Source organism: Chelonia mydas, chromosome 17, assembly GCF_015237465.2.
Source record: "Chelonia mydas isolate rCheMyd1 chromosome 17, rCheMyd1.pri.v2, whole genome shotgun sequence".
Classification (NCBI taxonomy): Eukaryota; Metazoa; Chordata; order Testudines; family Cheloniidae; genus Chelonia; species Chelonia mydas.
In genome coordinates this window covers 22035623-22057488 of record NC_051257.2, presented here as the reverse complement: position 1 = coordinate 22057488, position 21866 = coordinate 22035623, and the positions used below count along the sequence as shown (strand labels likewise).

The following is a 21866-nucleotide window of genomic DNA, read 5'->3' as shown; positions in this document are numbered from 1 at the left end:
AGAGAAGGGGAAATAAACCCGCTTCCGACCCCAGCCGAAACAGGCCGCCGCTCTGGCCGGCTGGCGGCGGGGCTCAGCACGGCAGGTCCCCGCACGGAGCGGAAGCAGCCGCAGGCGCCGGGCCCCGCGCTCGGGACCACACGGCGCTGGGGGGCCGAGTCGCTTCGCCGCCAGCAGGGGGCGCCAGGCTGCACCCCGCGGCCGCTCCCGGCGTCTCCCGGGCCGCTGAGGGGCCCCAGGCCGCGGCCGCCCCGCCCGATCTCCAGCCTCACCGCGCCGCCCCCGGCCCCGGCCCGCGCGTGCAGCCCGTTGAGCTGCCCCCGCTGCCACCCGCGGCCGCGCCCCGCCATCCCCCGCCGCCGCCTCCTCGCGCCGGCTCAACCGCCTCAGCGCCGGCCTCAGCGGGCCCCGCCCCCACACGCTCCAATCCGAGCCCGTCCTTCCCGCTCCAGCCAATCACGCTCCGAGAGCCCTCCCCCGCCCGAGCACATGCCCGCTCCGCTGAGCCTCAGGCCCCCCGGCTCCCCGGCTGCCAATCAAAGCTCCCGCGTCCCCAGTCTCAACCAATCACACAGAGGAAGCGTGGCGACGACCCTGCCCCACCCATGCACCGCCCACCGAAGAAGTGAGGCATGCTGGGACATGTGGTTTCCTTAGCGCCCCGCCCCCGCCCTGCCCCTGCCCACCTCTTCCCGCCCCCACTCCAGCCCTTCCCTCAAGGCCACATCCCCACCCTGCCCCTCCCCACCTCTTCCCACCGCTGCCCCACCTCTTCCTGCCCCCGCTCCAGCCCTTCCCTCAAAGCCCCACCCCCGCCCTGCCCCACCTCTTCCCGCCCCCGCTCCAGCCCTTCCCTCAAAGCCCCACCCCCGCCCTGCCCCTCCCCACCTCTTCCCACCCCTGCCCCACCTCTTCCCTCAAGGCCCCACCCCCGCCCTGCCCCTGCCCACCTCTTCCCACCGCTGCCCCACCTCTTCCCGCCCCCACTCCAACCCTTTCCCCAAGGCCCCACCCCCACCCTGCCCCTCCCCACCTCTTCCCGCCCCCACTCCAGCCCTTCCCTCAAAGCCCCACCCCCGCCCTGCCCCACCTCTTCCCGCCCCCGCTCCAACCCTTTCCCCAAGGCCCCACCCCCGCCCTGCCCCTCCCCACCTCTTCCCGCCCCCGCTCCAGCCCTTCCCTCAAGGCCCCACCCCCGCCCTGCCCCTCCCCACCTCTTCCCGCCCCCACTCCAACCCTTCCCTCAAAGCCCCACCCCCACCCTGCCCCTCCCCACCTCTTCCCACCCCCGCCCCACCTCTTCCCTCAAGGCCCCACCCCTGCCCTGCCCCTCCCCACCTCTTCCCACCCCTGCCCCACCTCTTCCTGCCCCCGCTCCAGCCCTTCCCTCAAAGCCCCACCCCCGCCCTGCCCCTGCCCCACCTCTTCCTGCCCCTGCTCCAGCCCTTCCCTCAATGCCCAACCCCCGCCCTGCCCCTCCCCACCTCTTCCCGCCTCCACTCCAACCCTTCCCTCAAGGCCCCACCCCCACCCTGCCCCTCCCCACCTCTTCCCACCCCTGCCCCACCTCTTCCCGCCCCTGCAGGAGGTGCTGGGTGGGGCGGGGGAGGTGCTGATGGGGGGCTGCCGAGCACCCGCCATTTTTTACACCTGGATGCTTCAGCCTCGGCGCACCTCATGGAATCGGCACCTATATACTTGCTATCTGACACTGCCAGGGGCCATGGCCGGGGTGTGGGGCGCCACATCTGTGATGCCCTGATGAATTCCAGTCAGGGCCTCGCAGTTGCTGCTTATTTGCTACTAGAAAAGGCTCAGCCTGCCTCCCCATTCCTGCGCTGGTCCCCCGACCCCCAAGAGGCTGTGCCACCAGGACTCTGACTCAGGACTGTGAACTCTCTCTTCACTTGCCTCCACCCTTGAATCCTGTCGCTGGCTTCCTGTCTCCTTTTGCATCACACCTATGCTCTCCGTTCTCACCTTCAAGGCTGTATGTAATATTGCCCCCACCTACACCTCAGTTCTTGTTTCCTCCTCTCTCCCTCCTGCTCCATATCTGTCTCCCCATCCTTTCTCCTCACTGCTTCCGTTAGCTCCTTGTCCCACTCTTCGCAATCTCTGTCTTCCTGGCATTCTCTCCCAAGCCTTTTCAAATCCCTCTTTGGAAGCCTCTTCTTCCTGGACTCTGTTTCTCCTGCAAAGATTTCCTCATTTTCTATTCATTACAAATTTTAAGCTCTAGCAGTGCTCGTGGTGCTTTACAGGCATGTAAGATGAAGTCCCGGTCCCAAGGAAGTTACCATCAAAACTGGACAGGAAACTCATTGTCATTACTCAATAAAAGGACACTAAACTCTCTAAACTACTACATGCCACAAGGGGTCACAACACTGGTTCCCTTAACCTACCCAATAGTATTGTTAATCTATCCAACTATACTCTTAGCCCAGCAGAAGAATCTGTCCTATCTCGGCGCCTCTCCTTCTGCCCCTCCACCCCCACAAACATGATACAGTTCTGTGGTGACCTAGAATCCTATTTTTGATGTCTCCGACTCAAGGAATATTTCCAACACACCCCTGAACAACATACTAACCCACAGAGACCTTTCTACCAAGACTACAAAAAGAAGGATTCTGGGTGGACTCCTCCTGAAGGTCAAAACAACAGACTGGACTTCTACATAGAGTGCTTCCGCCAACGTGCACGGGCTGAAATTGTGGAAAAGCAGCATCGCTTGCCCCATAACCTCAGCCGTGCAGAACACAATGCCATCCACAGCCTCAGAAACAGCTCTGACATCATAATCAAAAAGGCTGACAAAGGAGGTGCTGTTGTCATCATGAATAGGTCGGAATATGAACAAGAGGCTGCTCGGCAGCTCTCCAACACCACTTTCTATAAGCCATTACCCTCTGATCCCACTGAGGGTTACCAAAAGAAACTACAGCATTTGCTCAAGAAACTCCCTGAAAAAGCACAAGAACAAATCCGCACAGACACACCCCTGGAACCCCGACCTGGGGTATTCTATCTGCTACCCAAGATCCATAAACCTGGAAATCCTGGGCGCCCCATCATCTCAGGCATTGGCACCCTAACAGCAGGATTGTCTGGCTATGTAGACTCTCTCCTCAGGCCCTATGCTACCAGCACTCCAAGCTATCTTCGAGACACCACTGACTTCCTGAGAAAACTACAATCCATCGGTGATCTTCCTGAAAACACCATCCTGGCCACTGTGGATGTAGAAGCCCTCCACACCAACACTCCACGGCAAAGATGGACTACAAGCTGTCAGGAACAGTATCCCCAATAATGTCACGGAAAACCTGGTGGCTGGACTTTGTCCTCACCCATAACTATTTCACATTTGGGGACAATGTATACCTTCAAATCAGCGGCACTGCTATGGGTATCCGCATGGCCCCACAGTATGCCAACATTTTTATGGCTGACTTAGAACAACGCTTCCTCAGCTCTCGTCCCCTAATGCCCCTACTCTACTTGTGCTACATTGATGACATCGTCCTCATCTGGACCCATGGAAAAGAAGCCCTTGAGGAATTCCACCATGATTTCAACAATTTCCATCCTACCATCAACCTCAGCCTGGACCAGTCCACACAAGAGATCCACTTCCTGGACACTACAGTGCTAACAAACGATGGTCACATAAACACCACCCTATACCAGAAACCTACTGACCGCTATACTTACCTGCATGCCTCCAGCTTTCATCCAGACCACACCACACGATCCATTGTCTACAGCCAAGCTCTACGATACAACCGCATTTGCTCCAACCCCTCAGACAGAGACAAACACCTACAAGATCTCTATCAAGCGTTCTTACAACTACAATACCCACCTGCAGAAGTGAAGAAACAGGTTGACAGAGCCAGAAGAGTACCCAGAAGTCACCTACTACAGGACAGGCCCAACAAAGAAAATAACAGAACGCCACTAGCCATCACCTTCAACCCCCAACTAAAACCTCTCCAACGCATCATCAAGGATCTACAACCTATCCTGAAGGATGACCCATCACTCTCACAGATCTTGGGAGACAGGCCAGTCCTTGCTTACAGACAGCCCCCCAACCTGAAGCAAATACTCACCAGCAAACACACACCACACAAGAGAACCACTAACCCAGGAACCTATCCTTGCAACAAAGCCCGTTGCCAACTGTGTCCACATATCTATTCAGGGACACCATCATAGGGCCTAATCACATCAGCCACACTATCAGAGGCTCGTTCACCTGCACATCTACCAATGTGATATATGCCATCATGTGCCAGCAATGCCCCTCTGCCATGTACATTGGTCAAACTGGACAGCCTCTACGTAAAAGAATAAATGGACACAAATCAGACGTCAAGAATTATAACATTCAAAAACTAGTTGGAGAACACTTCAATCTCTTTGGTCACTCGATTACAGACCTAAAAGTTGCAATTCTCCAACAAAAAACTTCAAAAACAGACTCCAAGGAAAGACTGCTGAATTGGAATTAATTTGCAAACTGGATACAATTAACTTAGGTTTGAATAGAGACTGGGACTAGATGGGTCATTACACAAAGTAAAACTATTTCCCCTTGTTTATTTCCCCACCTCCACCCCCCACGGTTCCTCACACGTTCTTGTCAACTGCTGGAAATGGCCCACCTTGATTATCACTACAAAAGGTGTCGCCCCCCCACCCCCCAGTCCTGCTGGTAATAGCTCACCTTAAGTGATCACTGTATGGTAACACCCATTGTTTCATGTTCTGTGTGTATATAAATCTCCCCACTGTATTTTCCACTGAATGCATCCAATGAAGTGAGCTGTAGTTCACGCAAGCTTATGCTCAAATAAATTTGTTAGTCTCTAAGGTGACTCAAGTACTCCTTTTGTGAATACAGACTAACACGGCTGCTACTCTGAAACCTGGGAGAGAACAGTAACAGTAGGAAGGGATAATTTTAGGAGGGAAGCAGATGGCACATTTTCTTTCTTGTAAGTTTATTGATATTCCACAAAGAGCTGCGAGAGTATAAGAATGTATCGATTTAATCTGCTGCTGTTTGGTGCCCACTGAATCTAGGTATAGAATAGCTTCATTTCTGACCCCCCAAAAAGGCCCAAACCCTCTCATTTGGGGCCACTGTTCTAACTGGGAAAGGGTTTATGTGGTTTTATCTATGGCACTCGATACACGCTTGTTAGATTAATAAATAATAAGCAAATGTTTCTCAACATAATTCTGTACAAAAGGAAAACCTAGCCCTGCACCACCAAACTGCAGGAGAGGTATTGGTGGAGAGCCTAGATCTGTTTGGTCTATATAGCCCCTCTCACTGTTGTATCTGAGCACTTCACAAACATTAACAAACTCTATCCTTATAACAGCCCTGTGGATGGGAAATATTATCAACCCCATTTTACAGAGAGACCCAAATGATTCGCTGAAGGTCACACAGAAACATAGCAATTGCAAGACTGGATCAGAGCAAAGCAGTCCCTCTCTGACAGTGGCCAGAACTATCTGCTTCAGAAGATGTTGGAAGAACCACACAGTAGCAGATATGGGATAATCTGACCCACATATTGGGTCTCCTAATCCTTTTTTGTTAGAAATTGGCTTAAACCCTGAAGCATGAGGTTTAATATGCCATCCAAAATATTTTCATTAACTACCATAAAAGTTTCCCCCCGAAAAAAAAAATTCTCATGAAAATGTTTCTCTAAACTGTTTTCAGTAAAAGTTTCAATTTTTGGTTAAATAGGTGACCAAAAATTGAAAAAAAAATCGTTTCTGTTTTTGTAGAAAACCCAGAAAATTTCAACCCAAGTGAAAATGTTTTTTTCATTGAAAAAATGTTTCCATCAACTCTGCCAGTTGGACTGGATCCATGTAAAACCCCAAAAGCAATGGTACTCGACTGTTCGAGACTACTATATCCCTTTCAGGAGGCTGATTTGTCTTGTGTACCCCAAGTTTCACCTCACTTAAAAACTTCATGCTTACAAAATCAGACATAAAAATACAGAAGTGTCACAGCCACACTAGTATGGAAAAATTGCGTACTTTCTCATTTTTACCATATGACTATGAAATAAATCACGACCCCCCCCCAGGTTGGGAAACACTGACATAGAGCAGTATAAACAAGTCATTGTCTGTATAAAATTTTAGTTTTTACTGACTTCGCTAGTGCTTTTTATGTAGCCTGTTTAAAACTAGGTAACTCTCTAGAGGAGTTGACGTACCCCTGGGAAGACCTCTGTGTACCCCCAGTGGTATGCGTACCCCTGGCTGAGAACCACTGCCTAAAGGACTTCCTTGGAAGCCGCATGCTGACTGAAATAACCATCTGAATCTTTCTTATCAAGTGTGGAGCTCTCGGTGGCTGGCTATTCAGTCATATGATGTGTGTGTTTACACCTGATTTACAGTGAGCACAGGGGGAGTGGAATAAGGGGTGTGATAGGGTGTTGTCATGAGGTAAGCACCATGGATTGGTGCAGGAAGATAGCTAGGCTCTTGTTCTTAGTACTTGTTCTCTCCATGTCTGCGGGCTGTGGTGGGTCCCATCTTTCTGTACATTTGTGGGCCAGGTGTAAGAAGACAAGGGGGAGAGCTCTCAGTAGGATTTAAAGAAAAGGGAAAAAGAAGTGGGTGTGAAAGGGCGCTCTTGCTTTGCTGCTGTGGAAGCTGCGTGTCCATCATTTGTCACAGTTAGCTGGATTCTGTCTGCCTAAGGGGACTGAACGTTTCTGTCAGTCACGGACAGGCTGAATAATACCCCTCAAGGTCTGATCTCTTGTCGAGCACCCTGCAGCTTTGAAGGGGCAAGCAGGGGAAGAAAAGAAAGACTGAGCAGTGGAAGGTGAGTAGTTCTGGGGCTCACTGAGGGCTGTAAAGTTTATATAGAGGAGTTTATTTTGAAAACCCTCCCCAATCTATGCACTGTGGAGCCATCAGGTACTGAACTTGCTTCATCTGAAGTGTCTTCTCCAGCCTCTCTCCCCACTTCAATAAATCAGCCAAGCCTGGTCCTTTTTATCTGTGTTTTTAGTCTTTTACTATCTTGCAATTATGTATTTAGTTTTTGTTTTGGGCTGTGATTATATTCTAATTCTTTGGGCACTGTCCGAAGCACAATCTCTCTGGGCATTTGTCCTGAACTCTTTGCATTGGGGTTTGAGTCATGTTGCAAGTTTTAAAAGCCAGTACAGGGAAAGGTTTCTGTATATGTCTCCCCATTTCCCCTTTGGTCTGCATGATTTGTTGTGGGAAGATGAGATCATGGAAATGGGTCTGACAGTCCCACTTAGATCTGAAGGAGGGTTGCGGTCCTCCTGGTTTCTTTAGGCAATGACCTTCCTTAGTGAGCATGCCCTCAATGAGAATGACTTCACGGTAGTGGCTAGTCCCTTGCAAAACTCCCATCTCCTTACCAACATTACCTCCAGCTTGGCTGGGTTTGGCTTGAGCCTGCTGCTTTTTGTTTAAGTGCTGAGGTCCACCAAGCACTGAGAGATCTGGGAGAGGGTGCTGTTCACATTAGCTGGAAAGCTCCGTGCTTCGTGTTGTGTAGTGCTGGCATTTGAGCCCATGTGATTCACAATCCCCAGTTTCTGTGGCCAGGAGCACAACAGAGAAACCTAATTGACATAATCTTCCCTAGCTGCCTCCTACAGTGGTTAAGCAGGATGGGAGAGAGGATGGATCACTGTGGAACTTTACAGGGGAGGCGGAGAAGCTGGTGCCCATCACAGCTCTCTGGCTCTGGTCCAAGAGGAATGATTGTAGCTACCTCAGTGCTTTCCCACAAACCTCAGCTTATGCCCCTAAGGCAGGACATCAGCATTTCATTGATTGACATTGAATGACATGAAGAGATCCTGCACTATGAGAATCGATATATGGCTCGTGATCATGGCCATTTCTGTTCCTTCTCCTGACCTGAAGCCTGATTGGGAAGGCTCAGAATATTGGAAGTATCCAGGTGGAATTAACAGAGAGCCTTGATGAGCCTCTCACTTAGCTTGCTCAGAAGTGAAAGCATAGCTAGTGGGTGGTGCAGGAAACGCTGGCAGCATGGAGTGTTTCCCAAGTTCTGGCTGGACTAGGACATGCTTAAAGGAGGTGCTGTCAGTCTCAGTTGGAAGGGGCCCCGTGAGCTCTCCATTCTTTCACTAGCCAAGGAGAAGGATCAATCATAGGTGGTGAATGGATTTTCTGCAGTGTTTCTACGACTTCCAGGTGAGGGATGGGCCAAACTCGGAGGGAGGATGTTATGTTATTGCTCCGATGTCTATGTCTGGAGAGGCCACCCCAGATGTGGGGGAATCTTTTCTGAAAACAGGCTGATTGCATCCTGCAGCCCAGAATCTCTTGCTGCCAGGAGCCCTGGAGACGTTCTGGGTTGGCAGAGTGATTCTTGCTCCAGAAAAGTTCATTGGGGTTTAGCTTAGGGGCAGGGCTGCCATGGCAGAGGAGATGTAGGATATTGCCACGGATCCACATGACCCAGCTTTTAAACAGTCTCTTGAAGGAACCTCTTCAGCCCAAAGAGTCCCACTCCTCCTTCAGGGTTGGCCTCGCAGCCTCACCACCTCCAAGACCGAGCCCCTGGGATCCAGAACTGCTGTTTCACTCCATGGGCTGTGTCCAGCAAGCCCTACTGAGATATACTCTTGGTCAGAGACTTTTGTGCTCTTCAAGGACTACTGCACTTCAGCAGGTATTTGCAGTGACACCAGCCAGCATTTTCAAAACAGAGTAGGGTTTATTAGTCACCTGGAAAGCAGCATTGGGCTTAGGTTAGCACAGAGAAATCAAGGTTAAGACATAGTCCATGTGGCCAGGCCAGCTGCTCCAGACTTCATTTCAGGCTCTCGGTCCCTTTGCCTGTCCGTGTCCATGGGAGGACCAGCCCAGCCTTTCCAAAAGCTACTCTTTATCCCCTGCCTGGTACCTCTCAGTCCTTTGTTCTGGAGCTGGCCTCTGCTCAGCTTCCCTGCTGAGAGGTGGGGGGGAAACCTCCTTCCTCTTGGTCACTGGTTGCTAGGTGTGAATGGAGGTTTCCCATTGTCGTCTCAGATTTTCCATTAATACGGATCAGCCTCAGCCAGTCCTTTAATGATCCACTGAGTCTATCCTGACAGGTTTCAGAGCAACAGCCGTGTTAGTCTGTATTCGTAAAAAGAAAAGGAGTACTTGTGGCACCTTAGAGACTAACCAGTTTATTTGTCTATTATTTATTAAGTCTATCCTGGTGAGCAGGTGACACACACACCTCATGTCTCCTGCGCTGACCCAGGAGCAGATTTAACCCGGTAGCGCCCTTTGGATAGAAATGCAAAGTACAGAGGAAACTGCAGCACATACAAGATTCATAAAAATATTACAGAAAATTCCCCACTTCATCACAGGCCTCTTCGCCTTTTTCGTGGCCAAGGCACTGCTTGTAAGAATTCCATGCACTTGAGTCTCTGCGTTTACTCACATGTTAAGTTTCTTTCCCTCCAGCTGCTTCTGTTGCAGGTCATGGGAGAATCATAGAAATGTATGGAAGTGAAGAGGGGAGCATTCATGGGCCAGAGGGACAGTGGCAATTCCTCAGGGAACTCTGTACATGCAATCATTATTGTTAAACTAAAGTCAATTGCCTGTAGATTTATTAGAAGTTTTCCAGCAAGATGGTGCATGTGTATACCCCTTAAATACCCTGAAATGTCACAACATCTAAGGGGAAATCCTCCACCAAGGCCTGACTCAAGAAGGGAGTGGGTGTGAGTCTCAAACCTGGATTTCACAGCTTTGCTTCAGTATCAGATTGGAACAATTTACCCAGGGTCCTGATGGATTTTCCATCCCTGACAATCTGTAAATCAAGAATGGATGTTTTTCTAACAGATGTGCTCTAGGAATGATTGTGGGGCAGGTCTCTGGCCTGTGCTCCACAGGAGGTCAGACTAGATGATCACAATGGTCTCTTGTGGCTGTAGAAGCTCTGATTTTTTTCTCAGCAGATTTCTGTGGGTGGTTGTTCTATAGTCCTGTCTTTTGAGCGTTGACTCTTTATATGATTTATTCCTCCATTCATTTTGATATTTCACATGCATTAATTCCAGGCTTCCTAACCATGGGCAGCGGATATCATAGGCTGGGGGAGGCTGAGCCTCCCCAGACAGCCTTGTGTGGCCCCACCCACGCTCCGCCCCCAGGAGTGCCTGTGAGTTTCTGCTCTTTCGTGGCCCAGGCTGGAGCTGGGCTTGACGGCCTGCTGCCGGGACTTGGGGAGGCTAGGGCTGGTGCCCGCCTGGTGCTCCGTGGCTGGGGTTGGGGGCCATGCGGCCGCGCCGCCCACTCCATGGGTCAGGGTAGGGGTTGGAGGCGCTGTGGCAACGCCACCCGCCCAGTGCTGGGGGGGGGGCGGGGGCTGGGGACGGAGGCGCTGGCCTGGGGTGGTGGGGCAGTGGCTGTAATGGGGCTCTGCCGCTCTGGGCTCCAGTTGGGGAGGGGGAGAAAGGGGAGGGGCAGGGCCTTGGGCACAAGGGGAGGGGAAGGGGCTAGCCTCCACCAACTGCCAGTTCACTCGCCACCCATGCTCCTAACTCATGTTACTTCAGTCCTGCCAGTCCTACCCTTCTATGATTCTATGTACAGTATTTGAGAGAAGGATTCAACAGAGACTTTTAGAAACAGAAATGAGCCCAGTGCCGACGAAGACGTGTCCCCGCCATCAGGGAACACCCCACTCCACTCCCCCGCTATCCCGTGCAGAAGGCCGGGGAAACAGATCGGCCTTGCAGCTGGTGATCAAACATGGGCTCTGGCCAGCCCAGAGGGGAAATAAGCTCAGTCTATGCCCTCTTATCAAGAACAGCCCTATTTTGTGTAAACGGGGCAGCCACCAACGGGAGCTGAGCACCGCTGTCCTGCGAGCACACCAGCAGCGGGGCAGGGTCTCAAAGGTCAGCAGAACCCAAACCATTCCCAGTTTCACAGGTTAAACCAACACCTAACACCTCACACAGAAGCAAGTGGGCAGCCGGTGTGGATCACAAGCACCATTGGAATGTGCTTCCTGTGGAGGGATCTCCCATCCTAGGTGGATAGATGTGTTTGGAGATTTATTCAGTTAAACACCCCAAAGGGATGTGCTCCTCCTAAGCTCCTCAGCCAGTGGCTGACAGATTTCCACTGGAGGCATCCTGCTTGTTACATTAGGAACTGTTCTCATTAACTCCATGTTTTCCAGCCCAGGTGCTCTTCCTCCAAGACTGGACCAAGCCACCGTGCCGGGACAGACGCCTGTTGCAGGATGGCTCGGAAGATGAGTGTCTGTGAGCTGGAGGACCAGTTGCTCTGCCCCATTTGCCTGGAGGTCTTAAAGGAGCCCCTGATGCTCCAGTGTGGGCACTCCTTCTGCAAGTCCTGCGTGGGGTCCCTCATGTGCAACCTGGACCAGCAGCTCCTGTGCCCCGTGTGCCGCCAAGCTGTGGACTGCAGCACCTTGCTGCCCAACGTCACGCTGGCCTGCGTCATCGAGGCGCTGCGGACCATGGGCGATTCAGATCCCAACCAGGAGTCCTGCCCTGTCCACCACAACCCCCTCAGCCTCTTCTGCGAGCAGGACCAAGAGGTGATCTGTGGGCTTTGCGGCATCATTGGGGCTCACCGTCAGCATAAGATCATGCCTGTCTCTACCGTGTACAGCCGGATGAAGGTAAGTGCCTGGGGAGCTAACAGCTGGTCATGGGCACTGCCTGCCTCATGGCAACTGCTGGGGAAAGACGCAGGCCTGCGGCTGGGCTCCTTGGAGGGTGGGAAGGGAGGAGCTGGGTGGGTTTCAGGTGATAAAAGCACAGCCAGTGGAGCATCCCTGGTTGGATTTCCAGACCTGGTGTGGGTGTGAGAGAGGAACAAGGGTTCTGGCACAGGCTGGTAGTTGAAACAAACCCTGGATCCCGGTGTGTGGGAACTGGGAGCACACCAAGACGGGGTATCGGGCTTGCTGGGGTTTGTCCCGCAGCCGCAGTAACCCGGGGGTCTGTACACTGCAGTCAGAGGTGTGATCGCAGCACCAGTACTCGGATAACAATAGTCGCGAAGCTGTGGCAGCACAGACAGTTACCTGGGCGAGGCCTCCCCATACAGGGCCCACCTGGGCTGCCAGGGTCTCACTGCGGCTCTTACTCAAACTAGCTTTGACCTAGCCAGAGCTGGCTGGCTGGCGTGCTGCAGTCCCACACCTGCTCCTGGGGTGAGGGCTCAGAGCCCATCATCAGTGTGTCGCTCCTCTGAGGCCCAAGTGAGCCTTGACCCAGTAGCACGGGGGGGCCAGCCTGAGTCTGAGAAGGAGCCAGAATTTACCAATGTACATGTCCAAAGAGCCACAGTAACACGTCAGCAGCCCCCCACCAGCTCCCCCCACCCACTCCCAGTTTTCTCCCAGCCAGCGCTGGCCCCTCCCCCCTCGATCAGCTGTTTCTTGGAGTGCAGGAGGCTGGGGGGGAGGGGAGCGAGGGCACGGCAGGCTCAGGGGAGGGGGCGGGAAGGGGTGGAGTGGGGGCAGGGCCTGGGGCAGAGCCAGGGGCAGAGCAGTGAGCCCCCACCGGCACATTGGGAAGTTGGCGCCTGTCGCTCCAGCCCCGGGGTCGGTGCCTGTACCAGGAGCCGCATAGTAACCTCTGAAGAGCCGCATGTGGCTCCGGAGCCACGGGTTGGCCACCCCTGCAGTAGCATCAGAGCAGAGACTCCGACCATTGACACTACTGATTGGAAGGATCAATAGGCCAGGGAAAAGCATCTGCAAACCAATTGCTTAGGCCCCTAATTTATTAACAGAATCTCTGTGCAGCCCCGAACTGGACTAGAACCTACCATCCCGTTCTGGATGCCCTAGACTTTGGGGAAAGCAAGACCCTGATCACAGCTTGGGCCCGTCTCTAGCATCAATTAAACATCTCAGAGCCCAGCCTTGCAGGGTCTGTGCCTTGCAGGGTCTGTGCCTGCTGTGTCTCCCTGACTCCAGCGCAGATGCGCTCACTTGATGGCCTAGTGATCTGATCACGGGGCTGGGAGTTACAAGCTCTTCTGTTCCAGCTCCATTGCAGACAGTGACTGGCTCTATCTGTCACCTTGAGCAAATCCTTCAATCTGCTTGGCTTGCTTTCCCGCTCTGTAAAACACGGATAACAACCCTGACCCAGCTCCCCGGGGGCTGCAAGGGTTAATGTTTGTCCCAGGAGGGAGTGCAGGAGACATTGGGCGGGGGAGTGCTGGAGGGAGAGGCAGTCTTGTTCCCAGTTTACTCCAGGGTCCTTTCATCTCCAGTGCTCAAACACCTCTGGAAAAGAGTGGGCTGATAAGACTGAGATAAGGCGCAGGGAGGCTGGGAGACAGAGCACTCGGCTACACAGGCTCTGAGCTGTTGATGCAACCAGCAAGGGTCCCTTCCAGCAGATCATGTGACAGCCAGTAAGTGGAAAAGCACAAAGAAAAGGAGTACTTGTGGCACCTTGGAGACTAACCAATTTATTTGAGCATAAGCTTTCGTGAGCTACAGCTCACTTCATCGGATGCATACTGTGGAAAGTATAGAAGATCTTTTTATACGCACAAAGCATGAAAAAATACCTCCCCCCACCCCACTCTCCTGCTGGTAATAGCCCAACTTGATTATCATACACATTGTAAGGAGAGTGATCACTTTAGATAAGCTATTACCAGCAGGAGAGTGGGGTGGGGGGAGGTATTTTTTCATGCTTTGTGTGTATATAAAAAGATCTTCTACACTTTCCACAGTATGCATCCGATGAAGTGAGCTGTAGCTCACGAAAGCTCATGCTCAAATAAACTGGTTAATCTCTAAGGTGCCACAAGTCCTCCTTTTCTTTTTGCGAATCATAAAACTGTAGGACTGGAAGCGGCCTCAGGAGGTCATCTAGTCCTTCCCCCTGCTCTGAGGCAGGACCAAGTAAACCTAGACCAGCCCTGACAGCTGTTTGCCAGACTTCTTCTTCAGAACCTCCACTGACAGGGATTCCACAACCTCCTTTGGAAGCCAATTCCAGAGCTAACTATCCTTATAGCTAGAAAGTTTTTCCTAATAGCTAACCTAAGTCTCCCTTGCTGCAGATTAAGCCCATTGCTTCTTGTCCTGCCTTCAGTGGACACAGAGAATAGTTGATCACTGTCCTCTATAACAGCCCTTAAAATATCTGAAGACTCTTGTCAGGTCCCTTGTTAGTCTACTTTTCTCCAGACTGAACACACCCAATCTTTTTAACCTTTCCTCATAGGTCAGGTTTTCCAAATCGCAAATAATTTTTGTTGCTCTCCTCTGGACTTTCTCCACATCTTTCTTGAAGTGTGACTCCCAAACCTGGACACAGGACTCCAGACGATGACTCAGCAGTGCCGAGTAGAGCAGAATAATTACCTTCAATGTTTTACATAGGACATTTCTGTTAATACACCCCAGACTTATTCTAGCCTTTTTTTTCAACTGCACCATATTGGCCCACTGTAACCCCCCATCCTTTTCTGCCGTGCCACCAGCTCACCAGTTATTCCCCATTACTGTGCTAGAGAGGACACTTGCCAAAGAAAACCATGTTAAATGTGCAGGGTTTGTCCCTGCCAGGAAAAAGGGTGCTTTTAAAATTGAGTTGGCTAACGTGACTTGAAACACCACTTACCACCAAGCGTAGACACAGGTTATTAGTATCTTACTATCGTGTTAGCTGGCTGTATTGTAACCTAGAATCTTTTCCTAGTCTAGACAGACGCTGTGTAGATAAGTACTGTCCTATTTCACAGCATGTCAGTTGGTCATGGTTAACTCTGGTGTCCACCCAAAAAAAAAAAAAAAAAGGAAATGTGATTGTTCAACCAGAACCACTGGCTGGGGGACTCGGGGGCAGGTGTCATACCTGAAACTGCTTTTAACTCAGTTTTTTAAACTGATGAGGTTTCATGCTGACGATGTCCTTTTAAACATGTAGCATATTTCTGTTTAGGTTGTAATTGTATCCTATATAACATACAGAACACGCTACATAGCCCAAGGAATGTAGTAGCCCTTGGAATCTCAACTTTTGCATTTCCAGACTCTTAAGAGTTTTTGTGCAAACGTAACATTGCAAGAGTTCTGTGCTTTTTGCATTTGCTATACAACACCAGTTCGCTCACCACCCAAATGCAGCCACCTCTAGGGTGAGATTCAGCAACTGTTTAACAGTGCAGAGCAATTTAGATGTCAAATGAGCCCACAGGGAGAATCTTAGATGGACAGAACAGAATTGCCCAGTTCTCAATTTGGCCCAGCTGCTAGGGTTAACAATATTGAGGTAACTTAACATTAAAGAGGCCTAGAGGTGAACTCTGGCAGGATGCAAAAGGAATGATAAATGAATTTCCCATGAAGCCTCGGAGAACGTGGTCTCATCATGCCCTGTATTCCATGGGGGGAAGCCAGTGATCAAGGGAAGTATGACTGACCCCAGGAGAACTGGTTCCATTCAGGGCCAGGCTGGCCTGCACAGATGGGGGAGTGTGGGGCCCAGAGCCAAACCCCTGCCAGGTGACTGCCACCTGGCTACTCCCTTGGGTGCAATATCCTAGACTAGAGACTCCAGTCTAACAGGAGTATGTTCTGCCTTTGCAGGAGGAGCTTTCAGTGCTAATAACGGAGGTCCAGCAACACAAGAGGAAGCTGGATGAGCACATCAGCAAGCTGGTTAACAATAAAACCCGGATCGCAGTGAGTGCAGGGAGCTGTGAGAGGAGCCCATGACCATGAATCTCCTGGGTCCCAACCCGGGAGCAGCCCCAGTTCTGATTACTGCTCCCGATTGGCTAAGGATTGCACACATCCTTTTAGTTGTCTTACCCCGTCTTTCCCACCCTGGCTAGCTTGTTTCTCAACCCCTGCAATGTCTTGTTTTAGCCTGTAAGCTCCTCCGGGCAGGGATGGTCACTGCTAACTGTTTGTACAGTGCCCTGCACAGTGGACCCTGACTTGATTGGCCATTAGGCACTCCAGCCATATCAATGTTAAATAAATAAAATAAAATAATAATAATAATAATAAAATCCCAGAGTGCCCTCTGCCCCACATTGGGAACGGTTCTCCCATCCCTCCCAGAGTCCCAGCCTACCAACCCACACCATATCAGAGTCTCCTTGGTCCCATGTCCTCCACCTGCTGGGCGAGAGGCAGGTGAATAAGTGTCTTGCTTCCCAGGGCTGGGCTAAGGTTACCTGGGCCAGCCCCAGCCCAGGGGGAAGGAGTAGATGACCTCCTGAGATCCCTTCCAGCCCTACCGTTTTACGCTTGCTTTCTGTTGCTAGCAGAGGAGAGGGGTTGTTGTTCTTCACAAAGTGTGGACTAAAAATAGCCCTGCTTTTCGAAGGGGTGAGGGAGCCATCTCTTGTGGCACTGAACTTCCTGGCAGGCGTACAGACAGGCTGGGCAATTCGTTGTTCAGAGCTGGTTTGACCCAGTGTCCTTGAAAGTGAGATAACCAGCGTAAAATATCCTGGCCAGAGCTAGCTCTCCAACAAGATCAATACTGATAGCTTCAGGGCATGTTTGCCCTGCCAGGGGAAGTCAGCTTCGGGTGATTTCCATGTCTTAAGCAGAAGCAGTGGCCACAAAACAAGAGCTCCATTTTGTGAAAAAATAAGTGGAGGTTTCTGCATTTGGTTTCATTCTGTTTCGGGACAAAACCAAGGCAAGGACCTTCTAAAAAATGTCACAAAGAAAGAGAGATCCACTGACCCCAGAATAGCCAATAGCCACTTGCCTGGATCTCCCACATGCGGGTGAGAGATCTAACCACTAAGATATTCCGGAGGGTGTGTGCCTTGCTGTAGAAGGCAGGTGGTCTACAGTTGGCCTATGGTCTGCATCGGGCATAACACGCTGTAAGCTGGTGGAATGACTGAGTTGTGCTGAGTAGGGAGCGGGCAGGGCCACCCCACGTCTTGTCCCGGGTATTTTCCTCTGGCTCCTAGAACATACTGTCCCCCTGCAGAATGAGTCAGACGTCTTCAAGTGGGTGATCCGGAAGGAGTTCCAGGAGTTGCACCGATACATTGACGAGGAGAAGGCCAGCTTCCTGGAGAGCATTGAGAGGAAGGCTGGCCACCTCATTGCCTCCATTGAGTCCCAGGTCACGCAGACGTCAGACACCCTCCACAAGCTGCAGGAGATGGAGAGCTCGCTGGAGAAACTCAGTAATGAAAGTCAGCTGGATTTCATCCGGGTGAGTCTGTCTGCCAGGGGAATGACCATGGAAACTCTGGAGAGGAGACTGCCCTATACCCCACAATGCAACCTGGGAAACAGCCAGATGCACCCCATGCACCCTGCGGGGAGAGCAGACAGACAGATATCTCCATGCTTCCTCCCTGGGAAGTAGAAAGCCAGATCTCCCCCCAGGAGAGGGGAGAGCCAGGTACCTCCACACAGCCTCCTTGGGAGAGCCAAGAGACAGGCACCGTGCCATGCCTGTCTATGGCGGAGGAGCCTAGACAACTATGGTTCTATCACACCCTCTCCAGCCTCTTTCCATCTGGCAGTTGATTCCTCCCATCCCTGTGTCCCTCAGCCCCATCCTGGCTGCCGGAGACCCCCTGCCCCCAGTCTGTGCAGCTTCCATTGACCTTCCCTGCACGGGCGGGAAGCGGAGGTGGCAGTGAGAGGCGCCATTTGCTGGTGCCAGGGTCAGATGGAGAGTTGGTGAGAGTGCTGGCCAGGAATCCTCTGCAGCATTCCCCGGCCATGGGGCTGAGGCTGTCAGCGCTAACTCTGCCTTTGTGTGTGTGTTGTGTTTTACAGAACTACGGCTCGTTCCCCTCCAGGTGAGCACTTACCCTCCACCCTTGGGACCCTCCTTCGAGCCATGGGGCAGCCAGGATGGCTAGAACCCAGGAAGGGGAAATGTTTCCTAGGAGTGGTTACTGCGATGGCCCTTTCATGGGAGTAGCAGGAGGCACTGAGGGCTTGGCCCCAACTCTAGTGGTGAGAAAGGGCTTGGCCCCAACTCTAGTGGTGAGCAAGGGCTGTGCCCATGCCAGCTGCGGTTTGCACTCCTCCTCCATGCCAGTGGTGCAGCAGCATCTCCAGTGCTGCTGGGAGCAGCCTGGCAGCGAGGCACCAGGCTTTCTGCTCCCATGGTTTACACTTTCCTAGAGGGGAGTGACGTAGTGCCCATGCCCCCCTCCATCTGGCACAGCTTAGTGCCCATGCCCTGGGGGCTGCTGAGCACCCACTGCCCGGCCTTCAGCTCACAGGTGGAGGCTAGAGCAGCCAGGGAGACTCTGAGTTCTGCGAGATGTGGGCAATGGGGCGGGAAACAGGGCCCTTAAATGTTCTCACTAAACCCCACTGCATGGGAGTGTCTTTCCCTCCAGGTCAGAGTTTCTCCCCCAGCACCCAGCTGAAGGGACCTTCAGCGCCATCTCCTTTAAGCCAGGTTTCCACCAAGATGACATCAAGATGACAGTATGGAAACGTCTGCTCCGCAGAGTCCTGCCAGGTACTGCCCCACACATAGTAAGTCCCCTGCAGTGTGCTCAGAGTGTGCGTGTACCTGTGGTCAAGTGCATATGCTCCCTCTGGCATGCACCAGGCTGTCCCACCCACGCAGGGCTGCTCAGGCATGTGGCAGGGGAAGCTTTACATGGGTCACTCTCCTGGCTATGCAAGACTCAGATAGGGGTGCTGCCTGTGGACAAGCTCTACTGGATCCGGCCCATTAGGCTACTCGGGGCTCTCCCAGGGTTCCTTGCACCTGGCCAGGCCTGCCTCTCTGCTCAGGGCTCTCCTGGTCCTGGTCCAACCCACAAAGCTGCTCAGGGTTCACCTGGGCCTAGCCGCTTGGGTCTCCCGCCCTGAGGTTCCTCTGCTTGCCATGTGTTTCCTTAGCCCCAGAGACACTGAAGCTGGACCCGGTGACAGGACATCCTCTGCTGGAGCTGACCAAGGACAACACTGTGGTGCAGAGCAGGCTGCTCTACCAGCGCCGGGGCAGCAATCCTGAGCGCTTTGACTCCAGCAACTGCATCCTCACCAACAAGGGCTTCTCCTGGGGCAAGCACTACTGGGAGGTGATCGTAGGCACCAAGAGCCACTGGCGCCTGGGCATCATCAAGGGCACAGCTAGCCGCAAGGGCAAGCTGAACAAGTCTCCTGAGCATGGCGTGTGGCTCATTGGCCTGAAGGAAGGAAAGGTCTACGAGGCCTTCAACAACCCCCGCACCACGCTGCCGCTTACGGCCCGGCCCCAGCGCATCGGCATCTACCTGCACTATGAGAAGGGTGAGCTGACCTTCTACAATGCCGACAGCCCCGATGAGCTCATCCCCATTTACACCTTCCGGGCGGAGTTCCAGGGCAAGCTCTACCCCATCCTAGACATGTGCTGGCACGAGCGGGGCACCAACGCCCTGCCCATTGTGCTGCCCACGGCCACCATGATTCGACACACACAAGCTCCTGACAGCAGCCTGGACCCACCGGAGCCCACAAAACTATAGATCTCCACCCAGAGCCCCACACCCTACCCACTGTTTGGGGATTGTCAGACCTCTCTGAGCTGTGATGCCCAGCTGGGGAGGGCTTATAGCTGGTATCGTTCTCTGCCATTCAAGTCTCAGGGTTGGGAAAACAGGATCTTTATCCCTTAAGAGCAGAGATGGGCATGAACCAAACCAGCCTCCCACCCCCACCCTCGGGGGAATTGGGACCTGATTGCTGCGGTTTGGACCCATCCCCACTGCTGTGTTCCACCTGTCACTGCCGCCTATTCCCTGCCTAGACTCCTGTGTGGGGCACTGTAATGACTGCTAGGGACTGATGATTGTGTCCCAGGATAAGGATCATGCCGGAGCAGCAGGCACAGAGAGAAGTATCCTGCCCCCACGCACATGGCCCCAGCTGTGCAGAAGTCATAGAATCATAGACTATCAGGATTGGAAGGGACCTCAGGAGGTCATCTAGTCCAACCCCCTGCTCAAAGCAGGACCAATCCCCCAATTAGAGAGGATGAAGACAGAATCCAACCAACCAAGACACGATTGTCTCAGTCTGTGGTCAGAGCTTTGCATGGAGTGTCAGCTGCTCCTTAAACAATCCTGTTCTCCCTCCCCAACCCGACTGTTCCACTTAACACAGTGAACCAAGGCCCACATGCATATGTCCTTGTACAGCCCCTAGGATCTCCCAATTCCACAACTCAACCCTGGCTCCCTTTAGCTCATGCTTTCAAATCAAGAGCCCAGAGTTCATTCTGTCCCAGGTGACCTGACGTGGGGCATCACTGCACACTGTTTAGTGGCTGGCTGGAATTAAAAAGCCATCTAGCATTAGTGTGGGTTGCCTATGTGCCCTAGCTAGGGAGGCTTTCCCCAAACGTGAGAAATCCACAGTGGGGCTGATCCCTCTCTGTGTCCGCAGGGAGTTAACCCGATGTGACAGATTAGTTAAGTCTGTACATGTCTAAATGAAACTACAAACACCAAACACCATTTTGAGTGTAAACTGCACTGTATCTTTGCTGTTTTCTTTTTATCTGCATCTTGGACTGGGATTCCTGGAAGTGTTAGCACATGGCTAACAATGCAGAGCAACAAGAGTGGTTAACCTGGTGGTTCTCCCATCAAATGGAAGCACCCTAGGACAGCAAGCAGCCTACTTCCTAGGGGAACCAGAGCTCCCAGATGGGCTTGTAATCAAGTAATGTATCAGCTGACAAGGGACTTGAAGCCACTGAGAGTCACCTGATGGGGCGCACTGGGACATTAGAAAAGGAAGCCTCTCCCATCAGCAATTTCTGAGAGAGGCCATCAGGCCCAGAAGGCAAGGCTGTACAGTGGGTGGCAGGTAGGGGAGCGAAGGAAAGGAGGGTCCTGGGACCCTGAAAGGAATTATCGAAACCCAAAGGGCTCTGTGAGTGGTGTGAACACTGGAAAAAAAAATTCTGCTTGTGGGTTTTTGTTAGTTTCCATAGATCGGTAGCTCTCTAGTGCTTTATCTGTGAGTAAAGGGTGATTGATTTAGTAATTCCTTTGTGTCCCTTGTGTTCACTGTCACATAGTTCCTGAAGGGGGAAACAGTCATCCACAGAGTGCCCAACTTCAGAGGAACTCGGGGAACATGCAACAACATCAGGGGGACAAATGGAAGATGCAAGGGCATAGTGAATGACATAATCAGCAGTGTGGCCCCGCTCAGCCAGAGGATGAAATATGTCACAAGTTTATCATAGAAATCAGGTGGTGGTGATGGGAATATCCCATCCTAGTTTTGTTTTCACCTCTGACTTCTATGGTAACAAGCTTGTCACATGTTTCAGTCCCAGCCCGAGGCCTGACATAGAACTGCTTTTACAGAACATTCACAAGTGCTTTTACCCAACCATTAATGTGTAAATGATGGAGTGCCACAACTTCCCTGGAAGAAGCTGTTTCAAGCTAGATACATCTCACTGTCAGGAAGGGTTTTGTGATAGTAAGCCTCAATTCTCCTTTCCTTAGTTTTGTCCCATCCTTTCTACATACAGGGCCTTGTGCCACTCTCCATCTTTGGTGTTTGGACTTCAAATCCTTTCAGAGGACGATCATATTTCTCATTTGTGGCATAGCCAAGCTATAAGCATTTATTCTCTCTGACACAGTAAGTGTCACCAGCTGAGGCTGAGAGGCTAGGCAGAGACCAACCTTGAGACTGAGACGTGCAGGTAAGTGGGTTAACTCGGCCCAGCACAGCTACCATGTCTATTCGTCCTGTAGAAGGGAGTTTGTCTGGAGAGCTGAGAGAGAGCCAAAGGGGATTAGTGTTTGGAGAG

General features: G+C 52.3%; 2 protein-coding genes across 4 annotated transcripts in view; one reads left to right on the top strand and one right to left on the bottom strand.

Moving 5' to 3' along the window:
• The window catches only part of FKBP6 (FKBP prolyl isomerase family member 6 (inactive)), a 48317-nt gene extending 47879 nt beyond the window's left edge, over positions 1 to 438 (bottom strand). Inside the window, exon 1 of one of the 2 annotated variants that reach the window (XM_037880810.2) lies at positions 383 to 438. Coding sequence is in view for 1 of the 2 variants with exons in the window: in XM_043531274.1 (XP_043387209.1) it covers positions 273 to 350 (78 nt within the window). In the remaining variant the exon portion in view is untranslated. Of the gene's footprint in view, positions 1 to 272; positions 355 to 382 lie in introns of those variants that run through there. The other variant, XM_043531274.1, reaches the window with a different exon arrangement.
• Positions 439 to 6524: 6086 nt separating this feature from the next.
• On the top strand, positions 6525 to 21477 carry TRIM50 (tripartite motif containing 50). 2 transcript variants are annotated; one of them, XM_043531273.1, is made up of 7 exons: positions 6525 to 6883; positions 11267 to 11734; positions 15680 to 15775; positions 17052 to 17282; positions 17858 to 17880; positions 18418 to 18557; positions 18947 to 21477. In XM_043531273.1, exons 2-7 carry the CDS (start codon positions 11330 to 11332, stop codon positions 19555 to 19557), a joined length of 1506 nt encoding a protein of 501 aa, XP_043387208.1. In that variant the 5' UTR covers positions 6525 to 6883; positions 11267 to 11329; the 3' UTR covers positions 19558 to 21477. The 2 variants fall into 2 exon arrangements, with proteins under 2 accessions (XP_043387208.1, XP_007065514.2); XM_007065452.3 differs by having other exon boundaries at positions 6527 to 6883; positions 18433 to 18557.
• Positions 21478 to 21866: the final 389 nt, after the last annotated feature.

Coding starts and splice junctions, on each gene's coding strand:
- TRIM50 (XM_043531273.1), top strand. CDS start 11,330: ATGGCTCGGAAGATGAGTGTCTGTGAGCTGGAGGACCAGTTGCTCTGC. Junction 17,283..17,857: donor GTCAGCTGGATTTCATCCGG/GTGAGTCTGTCT, acceptor TGTGTTTTACAG/AACTACGGCTCGTTCCCCTC. Junction 17,881..18,417: donor TACGGCTCGTTCCCCTCCAG/GTGAGCACTTAC, acceptor ACTGCATGGGAG/TGTCTTTCCCTCCAGGTCAG.